Below are 14,510 nucleotides of genomic sequence, written 5' to 3' on the forward strand. Positions count from 1 at the left end.
CATTACATAGATTAAATTTAACAGAGTGGTAAGTGACACTGCTAATAACCATTTTCTCCTAATTATTATAAGCTCTGTGCTTTTAATAAAACATGCTAGTCTGGCACTATATACTATAGAAAGAGTATTTTTTAACAAGCTGGAACAAAATGATGGAGTCAATCTGTATAGCCCTTTAAGCTAGAACTTATTATGTTAGCTGGCTTAGTCCCAGCAGTACAAAAAATCTTTTATTTAAAAGATTTAAAATATATTAAAATGAAAAATTCTTAACAGTGGGATAACCAGATTAATCAACCACTGACTGTTTACCTCCTGGACCACAATTAGAATCCATCACAGTTAAAGAATGTCATGTCCCTTCCGATCAAAAGAAAAATGTTTTTAGTGAAATGAAATTTTTACTTATTAGTGAGTTCATTAACAAAAGCAGAACTCCATACTGCGACCACCAACCAGTATTCACAAAGCCTTGTTGCATTTGCAACTGGATAAATTCCTTATCAGAAACAAAGCCTTTTGACTTCAGGCTAAGATGTCCTTTTATGATCTGATTATATCTGTAAATCTTGCATAACACTGTAGAATCCATCAGAGAAATCATTTTATAGAAGACAATTTTGTGCTAACTCAAGAACATGTATTAAAAAGAAATTTCAGTCTCCACTACTTCTTCAAGTTACATACTTGAAGGCAAACATAATATCAGAATTGAAGTTTACTCTCATAGTTAGTAAATTACAGTGAAATCATCTTAAAAAAAATCTTAATTTTCATTATTGAATTCAAGAAATGAATGTCAATAATCAATTTCACACCTATCCAATTTTCTGCATCATTTCCACTCGATTTGTATGGGCAGCAAAAACTCTTTTAGGTTTGTGTCTGCTCTGAAACTGCTGCAATCAGATTCCCTTTGTTCATTTGACATGTGCTTGACTGAATGTCCAGCACAAATTTCCGAAATTGCGTAGTTCTAGAGCACATGTAATATTTTTGCCAGTTTACACAGCATGGCACATTAAAGCAGAACAAATATACTTTCATGAATAAACCTTGAATGATTGATTTGTTTGGTACATTAAATGGGCTTGATTATATGGTATTTATGTTTATATAAATGGAAAAAAATCTTTGAAGTGTAATTTTATAGATTTTACTTCATATATACGTTTTGTTCATAGCTTTATATGGAAAACATAAAGTTACATATTTAGACTTGCACTCAAAATTATTTTAATGTATTGAGCCCAATAGTGCTGTCTAACCAAAGCATAATTTTTTAGCTGGTATGTTCCAAAGAGATATCAACAGAAATTATAAGCTAATACATTGGAGAGAATCCATTGTTTTCTTTGATCTTTTGTTCCAAAGGTGATTTAACCAACAAATTCATACTTTTGTCTATTTTATTAATTGCCTGGCTTGTATTGTTGGTTCTCATTCTGCTTTTTTCTCTCACATACATGAGCTTCAAAGATTTTCCTCCTATACACAAAGATATTTAAAAGACATTTCTGCACTGCCAAGTCATTATCTTTTTGTTGTCTCAAAGAAATCAAAATTTTGAACTCTTTAAATCTCAGGTTATAAGACATTTTCTCCAGTCTGTTGAATATTTTCGGTGATTTTTATTCAACTCAATCCAATTTTTAATGCTCTTTTAATACTGGCTCTGTCAGAACTATAAAATACAGCAGTACTAATCTTGCTGTCAGAGAGAAAATATCCCCAGATCTGTAGGCATTACCTTACTCTACATGATGTAAATGTCATGTAACTTAAAGTGTTTCAGTTATGCCCCTTCATAATTATTTGGTCATCAGTAATTTTATGATCAGCCTTGCATTGCATTTTCTGTGATTTAAAAAATATTGGACACGCTGTGCCAACAATCAGCCCTTGCAGAACCCCTCTCTGAAAGCTCCTGCCTTTGAGAATTAGGTTTTTCTGAGATGTTTTAATTAGCAAGTTCATAAACTGCCATCTGTGCCCCATGAGAAAGCACAGCACTTTGGAACCTGTCCTGTGACACAAACTCAAAACCACATCACAGTGGAACACTTACACTGCCACTTCCAGAAACTTCACTGTTGCTATGCTAGGAATATCCCTTACAAGGCTGGCAGATGTGCTCTCAGTCAGCCCTGCTGTGTGCTCCCTAAGGCATGTGTATTGCCTGAAGCAGAGCTCTGGGAAGGATTGGAGCCTCTGTTATTTATTATATGTGTAAGAAATATGGTAAATGAATCAACAGGCTCCCATAGAAAACAGAGCATGTCTAGAAAAACTGAAATAGTGATATAGAAAAAGTTCATCTGAAATATATAGCTTGGGCTTTGGGTTTTTTTTAATCTGTTTGTTTGTTTGATTTTTTTTCTTTTTTTTTTTATTTTTTGGTATTTAGGAATCTTAGTGATTAGTCAAAGTCCCATTTTGGTTATAAGTAAACAGAAGAAGGGCCTTCTGCTATTATATGTGAAATGAGGAAATGGATAAAAATGGATTGGAATTTTGTATTAGTGGTAAATTGAGTAATTAATTAGTCTGAAAGGGTTTGACTCAAATGTTAAAACTAATCATTTTACATTTTCTTGCTTTTCCACCACACTGAATTAAGTTTTAATCAGATTGCAAATGAGGAATTGAGCCATTGGGCTAGTTTCACACTCCCAAGTTAGAGTACGCTACCTTTGATAGCAGATATTTTCCACTGGATTCAGCTACTGACTTACTTTTGAAATAGCATTCTACATCTCCTGATTCATTGTAAAGTATGATTTTTTCAAATAATACTTTCTGTATTAAATCCAGAGAGATTTCTGGCTTCCAAACCAACATTCTGGAGTGGGCAAGATTATACTGAAAAGTGTAGCTTGCAAGAGAAATTACATGAACCAGCAGTTATTCATATACAAGAGTGTTTACAGAAAACAACTGTCCACTTTTAATGTGTTAAACACAATCCAGGTTCAATCCTAAAAGAATGACACAAACATTTAAATTGTCTTGCTGGGAACTTTGCTTAAAATAATTCGCCAGTGCAGATATCTGAAACCCAAGTTATGTTACATTTCTTTCATGTTGTTTATCATACAATCTCCAAGGGGGAAGTATAGTAAAATCAATCCATAAAGACAGTCTATCAATTACCAGAGATACTAGGATTTATCTTTTAAAAGTCTTCAGTTTAGACCTACGATTGCAATAGCAAATAATATCTCACATGAACACTTTTCTATTTAGATCCACAACTTAAATCCAGAAATCACCTGAAATAGTGGTAATTCCCACAGGAGTAAAATTAAAAAAAAAAAAAAAAAGACAGGAATTGGGTATCTTACACTCATCATGTCCAGATAATGGAACTCAAATAGAAGTAAGTGTAGGATGTGACAACCCAGAACCACTCTTATTGCAAGGTGAAAGAATAGCAAGACAAAGCCCTTCATTAAAACAGTCCATCTTTTTTCTAAGTATTGCTTTCCTGGCCTCAATGCCAAGTGATCATTTCCAAGCAACGTTCAGATGAGAGAAAGATCCAAAGCTGACCTTGACCAGACTGGCAGTGCAACTTTATAAAGAGGTTGAAGATCCTGTCATTACTGAAAAAAAGGCAATTTATAAGATGAAATATTTATTTTAATGCCATTTTTTATGAACTAATAAATGAATTATACCTTTCATAAATTTTGAGAGCTATTATTTTTAGAAAACCACCGCCATGTATCAATTGATTATGCTTTTTTGTGGTTATCATTGCTGGTTTTGCATGATTTTCAACCTGATAGTTTCTTCAAGCATTATAACTTTAAAATACATGTCTTCCACAAGAACAATTAGATTTTATCACAGATATGCACTTTTCATGTTCATGTACTATTTCTACAGCTGCCTGAAGAGTCTTGTTTTGAGAGTGTTATTCTAGAATACTGAGTCTTATTGATTTCAGAAAAGCTTTGGGTTTTCCTTCCCTTCCCACTCCTTTCCCAGAATATCCTAAAAGAAAAATTATACATGTTTTACTGACATATTTTTGGCTGCATCAGCTCCAGGAGCCTTGCAAGATTGTCAGGATATACCTCACTTGACCGTGTAAAATCAGTAATCTGAAATTTAAATAGATGAAAGAGCAGGAATTTCAACTGAATAGGTAAAAAGATGAAGTCAACAATCTGTTTAAAGCAAGATCTGTGCCCAATATGAAACTGTTCAAGTAAAATGAATTGAAACATACATTAAATTTGAAAAAGTTGTTGACACAACCTTTTTATTATCATTGATGCAAATCACACCTAAACTGAACCAAAAATTTGGGGGTTTGTTTGTTGTTTTCATGGTTTCTTGGGTTGGTGGTTTTGTTGGGTTTTGTTTGTTTGTTTGTTTGTTTGCTTGGTTGTCTTTTAATCACACTATAACTTTTATTGAAAGTAATAAATTACCTCTGGCCAAAAACATATTTCACTTTGCACCATAATTTTGCTAGAAATTGGTTCCTATGAAGTTGCTTCACTAATCTCTCACTGACATGAGGTTTTTCAGCTTCAACTTTTTCCAGTTTCAGTCTGCTGACTCTTTGTAGCTATAGACTGAGAGTGCTATCTTGGCTCGTTTAGCTCTTGCTCACATTGACTAAACCTAAACCAGAATTATTACTTTTGATTTTCTGTGGGTTTGATTTTCAACCTACTGCTGCCATGATTGAAAGAATTTATATTTATCTTGCCTCTTCATTTTCATGGATGACATTCTCCTCAATATTCATTAAAAGAAGATGAAATGTGAAAGAGATGAGATTTCCAAGACAAAAACCCAATATTAGTAAAATACTTGACAGACAAATGTTTTTATAGGGAAGCTATTTTAACAAATCCAATGTCATAAGATGTTACTAGGTAATCTAAAATCACTAAAATGCAAAATAAACATGGAATGTGTTCTAAATATTACTTTGTATTAATACACTAACATTTTTTTCAGTATTTTCAAAGTTTTTCTTATTCCAGTATTTCTTTTTCTTTTTAGAGTGGATTTCAAATATCCAAGAAGGAATGCTCTCCATATTCTACACAATATGGACCATTTAAATTATAGAAATTGCATAGTCTATTGCTAACAAGCCAGATAAGACTTTTCATTGCCTACTGAAGCTCCCAGCTAGCATTCATTCATTTATCTGAACAGCATAAAGTTAGACCTGTTCAACTCTTTCATCTTCTTTCAGAAATGAAATCTAGGAAATATCTAACTTGTAAAAGGAAAATGACAATTATCTGGGGCTTGACCCATTGTCCTATAAAGTCTAGAAAAAAATGAAATTATTTGAAGTGGGTTTGGGATGAAGCTATTGACTATCTATAGCTAAGTTTCCTGCACCAATTAAATTATTACATATTTCTGATTGATTGAATTTGGTTTTTTTTCCTTACATAAGCAAGAAAAAATAAATCAGAGTAGCTTTTCAATTATTATTTGATTTTAAATCGTTACAGGTTCTAACTCATGGTTATAAATCAAGACAAATCTTTTATTTTACAGAATATCCTCCAATTTTACTTGCAAAAGTATTTTGCAGATAGAATAATCTGGGCAATTGAGATATGACTGACTGCTGGAGTTCAGATTATGAATAGTATGCACAGAATTCTGATGAGGAGAGCTTCATATTCAATGATTCTCTGTCTAAAATGGACATATAAACATTTATATTCTATTTCTACAAAACTGATAATTTTATTAATTCACACTGTCTCTCCTTCTTTAAAGTACTGGATTATTTACTTTTCTAGCAAAAGAGAAGGTGACTATATTTTTGAGAATCATATGTGCTCTCATAAATACCCCCTAAAAATTTTTTTTAAAACTTTAATTTTTAAAAATCTGTTCATAGCTTTCTTAAATTTTTTATCTGATTCTGTACAATGTTCAGAGATCATTCTGTAACCTCACATAGCCTAAAATTCTAAGGAAAGATTAAGATTATGTCATTAAGACCTCTGTAGCTTTTTCTGTAATGGAGTCATAACTTTCTTGTACCCTAGATGTTCTCTTTCACCCCTATACTCTTCTGGCTGGTAAAAAGTCTCAAAGACTTTCTGGTTTTTTTTGTAAAAGTAGTGTTATGCTAGAACATGAGTACTAATAATGTTCACAAGGTTTATCAGCATGAACTATACCAGGCAGAAAAATACTGTAAACTGGGTGATTTCACTGAAAACAGAAATTCTAACAAACATCACACATCAGTTCAAATGAGAAGAAAGATGCATTCCCTGAGGAAGAGCAAGCATAATTAATGCAGCACATTGCACATTCCATGCTGATGTTTTCAATGCTGGAAATCTGTATTTTGGTTCTGTCTGTAAACACATTACATTCTAAAAAAAATATCACCTAAGTCCAAAATTTACTATGTTGCCAAAAGGACAAAATAAATGTTCAAAATGTAATATGGGGGAAAATACATTATTAATGCAACTTCTAATTATAATTGTAATTTTAAGTCGCTTCTTTGAAGCTCCACCTTGAATTATTACAGAACTGTTTCAGGTGGAAAAATTACAGGTTGAAAATAAGGAAAAGTTCCAGGGCAAGGAGGTGTGGGAGCTTGCTTTTTGGAGTATTTGTTGTGGGGTTTTAGTTTTGGTTTCCAAAAGATTGTAAGCTGTAGCATGCACTGAAATGAAGGAGAAATTGCTCATTCTGTGGAGGAATTAGTAAACTGGCTTAGCAAGCACACTTCAGACTGCAAGGTTCAACTGGCCAGGAAGGCACAGAATGCAGCTGGAAACCTGCAGGTTATAAAGACACTGAGGAATGGCACAGAGGAAAATGGAACAGATTAATGATACTAGAGATATGGTTAAAATTTTAGGAAACAAAGCAGGTTAAAATGTCATTCATTTAACATGTCATAAGCCTGTAAGGAGTAAATTGGTGAAAAGTGTGAAAAGAATCTTAGTTCTTTTTTTTTTTTGGTCTTTATTTGCTTTGGGTTATTTTCTAATTCAAAAAGATAGTATAAAATCATTTTTTATTCTAATCAGATTTAGGGTTTCTATTTTAAATGTAATTTGTACTGTAATTTACTGCCAAAAATATTACAGATTTATTCACTTCAAAGCTCTGTTTGACTGGAGGTCTTGTCAAAGTGAGAGAGGGGGCATTTTCGAAGAGGGGAGGCAGGAGAAAAAGAACTGCTATAAATTCTTCAAAGTGAGAAAGATTACTAGATAGCTGTCACTTAGTTTAAAACTGGACACCTTCATTTGTTATTTGGATTAATGCCTTGGGTGACAGTCCAGAAGATATACAAGGGGTAGGATTTAGACTGTTGTAAAAAATCCTGTAATGAAATAGGGAATCAGACTGTACAAATCAGAGTGGTAGAAAACCACACATATGAGTAGATGACTACTCATGCCTCCTAAGTGTGCCCACACTGCATTTAAATTCTAAAATGCAAATAGATGTAAAGTGCTGCAGGTGGGCATTTTTATTCTAACCAACTATAAATTACATTTACATTAACAATAAAGGACTTCAGCCAATGCAACATACCAGCCCCAGTCTATTGCTGGGGCCAGTCTATTGCTTGATGTTATATCAGAATGCAATGTCTTAAACTAGAATTCTCTAATTCCATATAAACCACAGTGGTGACACAGGGTTACTAATGAAACTATATCTTCACCAGGGTAGGAGGAACAGTCTATATGACAATTATGGCTTCTGAACTTTCAATTTAATACTTGTATGGGTTCATGGATAACGGCACCAGATAATGAATTTGAAGACTATTTTATCCCTCAGAACTTGCCCCTGTTAGATATTACAGGAATCCATGATGAGGCCATATAAATTTTCCAACAGTTTGTATTTGAATCCTTGGTTTGCTGACAGATTATATTATATACATAATGACACTTTCTCTGGTTGACAGAGCTCCAGTGAGTACATCTTGAAAGTTTCTGTCTAACTTTCCCTTCAAGGCCTCAGTTTGACAGCAGTCACACTGTGCTTACTATGTGCCAGACTCAGGAGTTATACAGATGTACTGCCCTGCACACACTCCTATGCCCACCATCACCTAGACCAGAAATGGTTGGGTCAGTGACTCATCAAATTATAATCAAATTAATTTGTACTTAGAACAGACCCATAGGTGCCTACATTTTGCAGAGACTGACTCCTTTCAATACCCTATTTTACATATTTAAATTAGAAATCTGAGTTTCATTACAGCACTCCTAGATTCAAAGCAATATTCCCTGTGCAGTTGCCAAGAAAGTTGAAAGGTAACCCTAAGGAAGTACTGGGTGTTGAAATGCTGTGTTTAATTGATGCTGTAGACTTTGAAGAATTTACTGGCTACTAAATACATGCAGTTTTAATCCAAGAAAACAACTTGGTTCTTATGCAGCACATAAATACTTATAGGAGGTATCCATTGTAGCACTTCAATATCAAACAGCAATAATAAACATCTCACAGTATTGAAAAACACTCAGGAATTTATATTTACTTTAAATGAAAAGTCATTACTGTTAGGGACATTTGCATTCCTATAGGAATATGTTTGGTACCTGTAAGTGATATGTTTGTGCTGCCATTTCTGTCCTGTTAACGCGTAGCGTTTCCGACGAATGTTAAATTTGGAGCTACCTCTTGTTTGGTCAGGCACACCACATCGAGGTTTCTTCATCCAGCTGCAAGAAACAGCACAACACAGTTAAAGCAACATGGAAGAAAAATCATAGCCACTGCATCCCTAATAAAAACATGTAATTATCTACATATATAATTTTATAGAACATATAAACAAATGCAACAGACTCTTGGTGTTCATTTACTTCAAGATACTGAAACTGCTACCTTTTTGATACTACCAAGTTCTTCTATCTTACTCTTTTTCCACACAATGAGAAGTATCTCATTGCAACTGTAGACTCCTTATGGAGATATTTATTTCAGGAATTACTTCTTAAGAATATTTAATGTTCTGCACAAAATCAAGCTGAAAAATCTGAATCACATACAATAAAAGTGATCATTGCAGCAGCACGAGATTTCCAAGAGAAGGGCTGTGTTTCTACAGTGCTCTTCAATATTTCATTGTTTTCCAATATTTAAAAAAATTTAAACTTGCCAGCATTTCAAACATATTAAGATGATATCTAATTCAAAAGTATAATTTCCACAGCAATATCCTTGAACTGTTTCTCACTTGTATTGAAAGGCACTATTCAGTTCAAAGAAAACACAACTATAAAGAAATCATTTTATATGAGTCGAATGGCTGCAGAACAACTTACCATCAGGAGGAGAGTAAGGCTAAAGTCTTTTACTGCATAAGTAAACGACAAATCTCTTTTTTTACTTTTTCCATCTCATTGTATTTCTATCATGCCAAACAATTACTTATGTAAAAGCTATAGTTTTCCAATGGCATTTAACAGAAGACTAGTCATACCCTATATTCAGACTTTTATGGATGAATATCTGACCATTAAACTGACATTGTTTTGTAATTAAATGAAGCAGCTGTATATATGTGTGATTGGATGACAGGAAAGTAATTTCAAATGCCATCTCAGAAAGTGGATTCCCTTTAAAACATGCACAGGTAATAAAAAAAAACACTCCGAAAAAGAAAACCGTCAATAATCAGCCTCACTTATTTTGATAAATGTGTAAGAAGTCATTTAAAAGTACAGTTATACTTGTAACACTTCATACATACAGTAGCTATGGGTATATAGCAAACTGTTTTTCAAAGGCACAAGTAGGTGTTAAGCTCACCAGCCTGTGGGAAAGTACAAAATTTTCTTGATGCTACCAAGACGGCACTGCACCCCACTTGCACTGGTAAGAGCCTGCAAAAACTCTGATGGGTGACAAATCTATTGAGTAGAACAGGTCAGGAACTAAAAACCTCATGAATTTAACTGCTTTAACTGGAGACATCAAGTTCACAATCATCTGCTTCAAATAAGAAACATAGAATGATTTTTTTCTAATTTCTAGTCAGAATACTTATGCATGTCACATAAAACAGCTGATGTACAAGGAAAACAATGTTCTTTCCCTAGTGCCTGCAAAGGCACCATCATGCAAAAATTTAAAAAAGCTTACCCCACCAGCATTTGCTGAAACACCCTGTAATTTTACTTCAAGTTCCTTTGGTTTTTGAAATAAAATAACAATGCAAGAAAGTAGACATGAGGGATTTTTGGGACGAAATATTACTGAAAATCTTAATTTGCTCTAATAACAAAAGAAAATTAAGGAAAGAAGTAGACCTCTGTTACAGACTGAAGGGCAATAATATTCTTCTTATTAAAATGATATGTTTACACTTAATGAGATTGAAATTGACTCAGACATTCGAAAACTTTTAGACACATTGTCAGTAATACTTTTTAATAAGGGCATATATAAATATTGTATAATATACATATATAATATATCACTCATAGTTATATCATTTCAAGGGCAATGACATAAAAGTCATTGAATTAGGCCTTTCCCTTCTCCAAAAAGTTTACATTATTTAGGTCAAGTGATGGAGGCCTTTTTAATAACAGGGTTTGCTCACTAGGAAGCTAGGGCAGATAAGAGTAAATATTCTAAGTTCTGAATTTAAAAATTCATCTTCAAAGCTATTGAAATAATTTCTCAAGTCAAAAGATTCAATAATCTTACAGAAAATCTTGTTACTGTAAAATTTTTTTCACACTTTAGAAGTAATACTAAAAGTCAAGAACAGTAGGAAATGTGGATTTAAAAGTCATCATTGTATTATCTTACTAGAATTACTGACATTCCTTTTTTAACAAAACAAAACATGACCCAAAATAACATGTTATGAAATTCAGGCAGTCACAATTTGTTCCTGCATTGATTTTGGAGTAGTATGTACCTATCAAGGACATCATGATTGCACCCTTATAGGCTTGGACAGAGAGGGGATGCTCCAAGTTGTCGTGCTGTCTGGACTAATGTTCTTACTATTGTTACATGAGGTCTGGGACTGTAGTTCACACAACATAAATCCAAATATAAATCAAGTGGAAGTCATTGCAGGGTGGTTCAGTAGCTTTTGGGAAATTATCTTCATGTAAAATTTAAGGAAAGATGCAAGTTGCAGGCGAAGATTTGGAACATCACCAAATCTGTCACCTAGATCTTAGCTGAGCTAAGTTTAGATGTCAAATTTTAAACAAACTAGTGCATGACTAGTATGGGAGCTCAGTATTTTCAAGCACAGAAATGAGGCAAAATGCTAACATCTTCAGACATATAAATTTTCCTTTGATATCTATAATATTTTAAATTTTTTTTTCAGTTTTTCAACAGTAATTGTTCTGGCACACACTGGGAGGAAGACTTCTCTTAGTAATAATTATTAATGCTCATGACATTCCAGATACTGAGCACATAATATGGTCTTCCCTTGGGGGAATTGACAAATAAAACATTGATTTCTATGTTCTTCCAAATATAGATTCTTCTAACGTAATATGATCAAGGTTTTCCATGTTCCTGATTGTTTGCTAGAGTTTAAATTTTTGAAATGTTTTTGAAATGTTTTGAAAGGTGCTTCATTTTTAAAAGGTGCATACAAGTAATGACTTTGCCTCTCTTTCATCGCTTTGTTTTTGAACTTTGAGAAATCTTTTCTGCAGCAGCCCTTCAAAATTAATATTTTATAAGTACTCAATAAAGAGGCTTAATTGTGACTAATGTTCTCTATCTGCACACTGTGTCACATCACATTCCTCTTCTAACTCCATTAGTTTGAATCTTGAGAAGATGTGTGTGTCAGGGAAATTTAAATATTTTAGACTCACAGCAAATCTAGAAAGATTAAAAGAAAAATACGCAGCAAAACTGTGATGCTCTTCCAGTAGAGAGATGAAACTGAAATTCTATCTCAAGCCAGCTGCCTAACCATATTTTGTTCTTTGTTTTCTAGGAGGAAAAATCTTTTTCTGTCTCTTATTTTTCTTAAGCCTTCAAGAAAAAACTTTACCCTCACAGAATCAGAACATTAAAAACAATAAATTTGGTTGAAGGCCCAAACTGCTTTATCCTTTAATTAAATTGCTGCTAAGGTTGCACGATTGTTCTGTTGTTATTGGGCTTTGGGGGTTATTTGGGACAGAGTTATAGCAAAAAAGGAAACTAAAAGAGAAGGTTCAGCTTGAGTTACTGCAACTTAACTTAGTGGTTGGACAAACTATAGATGTCTATTTAAGAAAACTACTGAATTATACCCTTAAACTTCTAGTGAGGAGAAGACATCCCTATGGATGTCGTTCTAAGCATCTCTGCTTATGTAGCCTGCTATTACAGGACTTTATTGACACTTGCTAAGTAATAGGAGACAGTCAAAGAGTGATGTAAGATATTGTATTTCAGCCTTGATGAGTCCTTTTTTGAGACTTCTCATTGGATATTTGCTGGGGGTACAGACCTTATGTACACTTTTGTACAAAAACCAATACTAATTTACTAAGAAAATAAACCACTGGATCAATTTCAACAGCTCAGAATTTTCTTTGTGACTGATAGTTAATACATAAATAGCAGAGAGCATGGTTAGAAGCTCAACTAAGCATTGAAATAAGCATATTTGCCACTTATTTCTAAAGGATGACATTAGAATAAAATGAAAGTTTTGTTATTATTGCACAGATTTAGTCAGCATCTTATAAATGACCATTCCATCTGTATATCAAGAAGTTTGCAGTGCACTCTTCAAAAGAGCAAAACAAGTCTTGGGATTATGTATAGCAGTTTTAAGAAAAGAAAACAACTAGTCTTTTTCTACAATGTTTCTTTTAGGGATGCAGAAGACCAGGAATGCCAACAGTGGGTCCAGTTTTAGAAATGTCTTTATTTTTCATGAAACATTGACTGTGTTTGGTAATATATAAATGAAATACAGAAAATACTGTGGCACTCCATGAAAACATTGGAGAGTATTTTCATTGCTTTAGCCATTCTCATGGTACTTGTATTCAGAACCTCCCTCACATTTTTACACCATTATAAGGAAGTCTCTTCCTACCACTCACTCTTCCTTTCCCAGCAATAAGTATGTATCATTCTTTCCAAGACACTTGAGAAAAAAAATAGCAAAACCAAGTGAATGCTGAGTAGTAGGGAGAGGATGAATACTGCTCATATTTATGCATACCAAAACACTCATTGAAGGATTATCTTTTTTTCAAAGCAGCAAAATTCCCCCAGGAGACATTTGATGGTGCTGCTGCTGTAGGACATTATTTCCTTGTTAATACTCCAAATGGTTCCTATGAAGTTGCTAATATAACTTCTTTAATTGTTTGTCCTTCTGAAGACAAAGAGGCACATCATAATCTCTTCTCAAGATGTGTCAAAGAAGCAGGTAAATCCTCAAGCACAAGATGAGAACATATTTTTTATGAGGTTCCTGCTTTATTTATTATTTGCAACACCAGCATTGTTAGCTATTACAGCATATTAATCCTAGAGAAACAAATTATAAACTGGTACCTTGAGGCCAGACGTTAGTTAAAAATCAGGTTTTTATTGCTTTGCTTTTTCAACACCAATGTTAGTGTGACAAGCCTTTAAGAATCAGTTCTGTTCCTAACTTGACTCAAGGTAATGGGTTCCCAGATATCTAAGTAAATGCAGCATTCATCCAGCATGACTTTAATGTACCTAAGAATTGCAACATATTAATATATCATTCTGTGTATAAAAACACTCAATATTTACCACTTTATAAGATTAATATTTTGGATTACTGCATAGATGGATTTCTTCATCTCTTAAATTGCAGAAGTGAAGAAAATCTTGCTGGCCAAAATGCCAAATTAGCAACATTAACCATCTCTATTTGAGTTTAGAAGTTTGGGTTGGTTTGTTTTTTTCAATTCTCCAGCTGATACTCTAATTTGAGATGGCTTCTGCTTTCCCTCAGGTTACCCCTTTCTGTCTCTTCTGCACTGCTGTGATGATATATATATTCACTATTCACTATTTTAGTGAAATATATTGTCTCTGACAAAGCTGCTACTAACGTGTCTTGAAAAGGGTCCTGGTTACTGGCAGCACTCTCTCCTCACAGACCAATCACTGAAGCTGTATGAAGAGCACAGACTTTTCACCCTTCAGAGGACCATAAACAAACTTTTGAGCATGGCCCTCTCACAGGCATTTTTTGCTATTGTACTGCATGGTCTAAGGTCCTTTAAATTCCTAAACTGAGGGATGTGTGATCAACTCACCTCCCCTGAGGGCAGTCACAAAATCTGCTTTGTTTTATCGCTTTTCAATGCAATAGAGAATGTGTCAGTGGAATAAAATGATTTTTCCAATCCTGCCAGCATTTTGTGTAGTCTCTTCCCTAAACTCTAAATGATAGAAAAATCATTAATGTCAGCTACTTTACCATAGAAGAATGACAAAAGATGACACATCAGGTTGGGGGTTGTAAATGAGAAATGAAGGATGAT

The 14,510-nt window shown here is 33.7% G+C and overlaps 1 protein-coding gene across 1 annotated transcript in view; it reads right to left on the reverse strand.

Moving 5' to 3' along the window:
• Window positions 1-14,510, reverse strand: part of MMP16 (matrix metallopeptidase 16) — a 166,037-nt gene that overhangs the window by 67,019 nt on the left and 84,508 nt on the right. The window contains exon 3 of the mRNA XM_059863264.1: window positions 8,586-8,708. Coding sequence (XP_059719247.1) covers window positions 8,586-8,708 — 123 coding nt within the window. The remainder of the gene's footprint in view (window positions 1-8,585; window positions 8,709-14,510) is intronic.

The sequence above is a fragment of the Haemorhous mexicanus genome, chromosome 1, assembly GCF_027477595.1.
Source record: "Haemorhous mexicanus isolate bHaeMex1 chromosome 1, bHaeMex1.pri, whole genome shotgun sequence".
Taxonomy (NCBI): Eukaryota; Metazoa; Chordata; class Aves; order Passeriformes; family Fringillidae; genus Haemorhous; species Haemorhous mexicanus.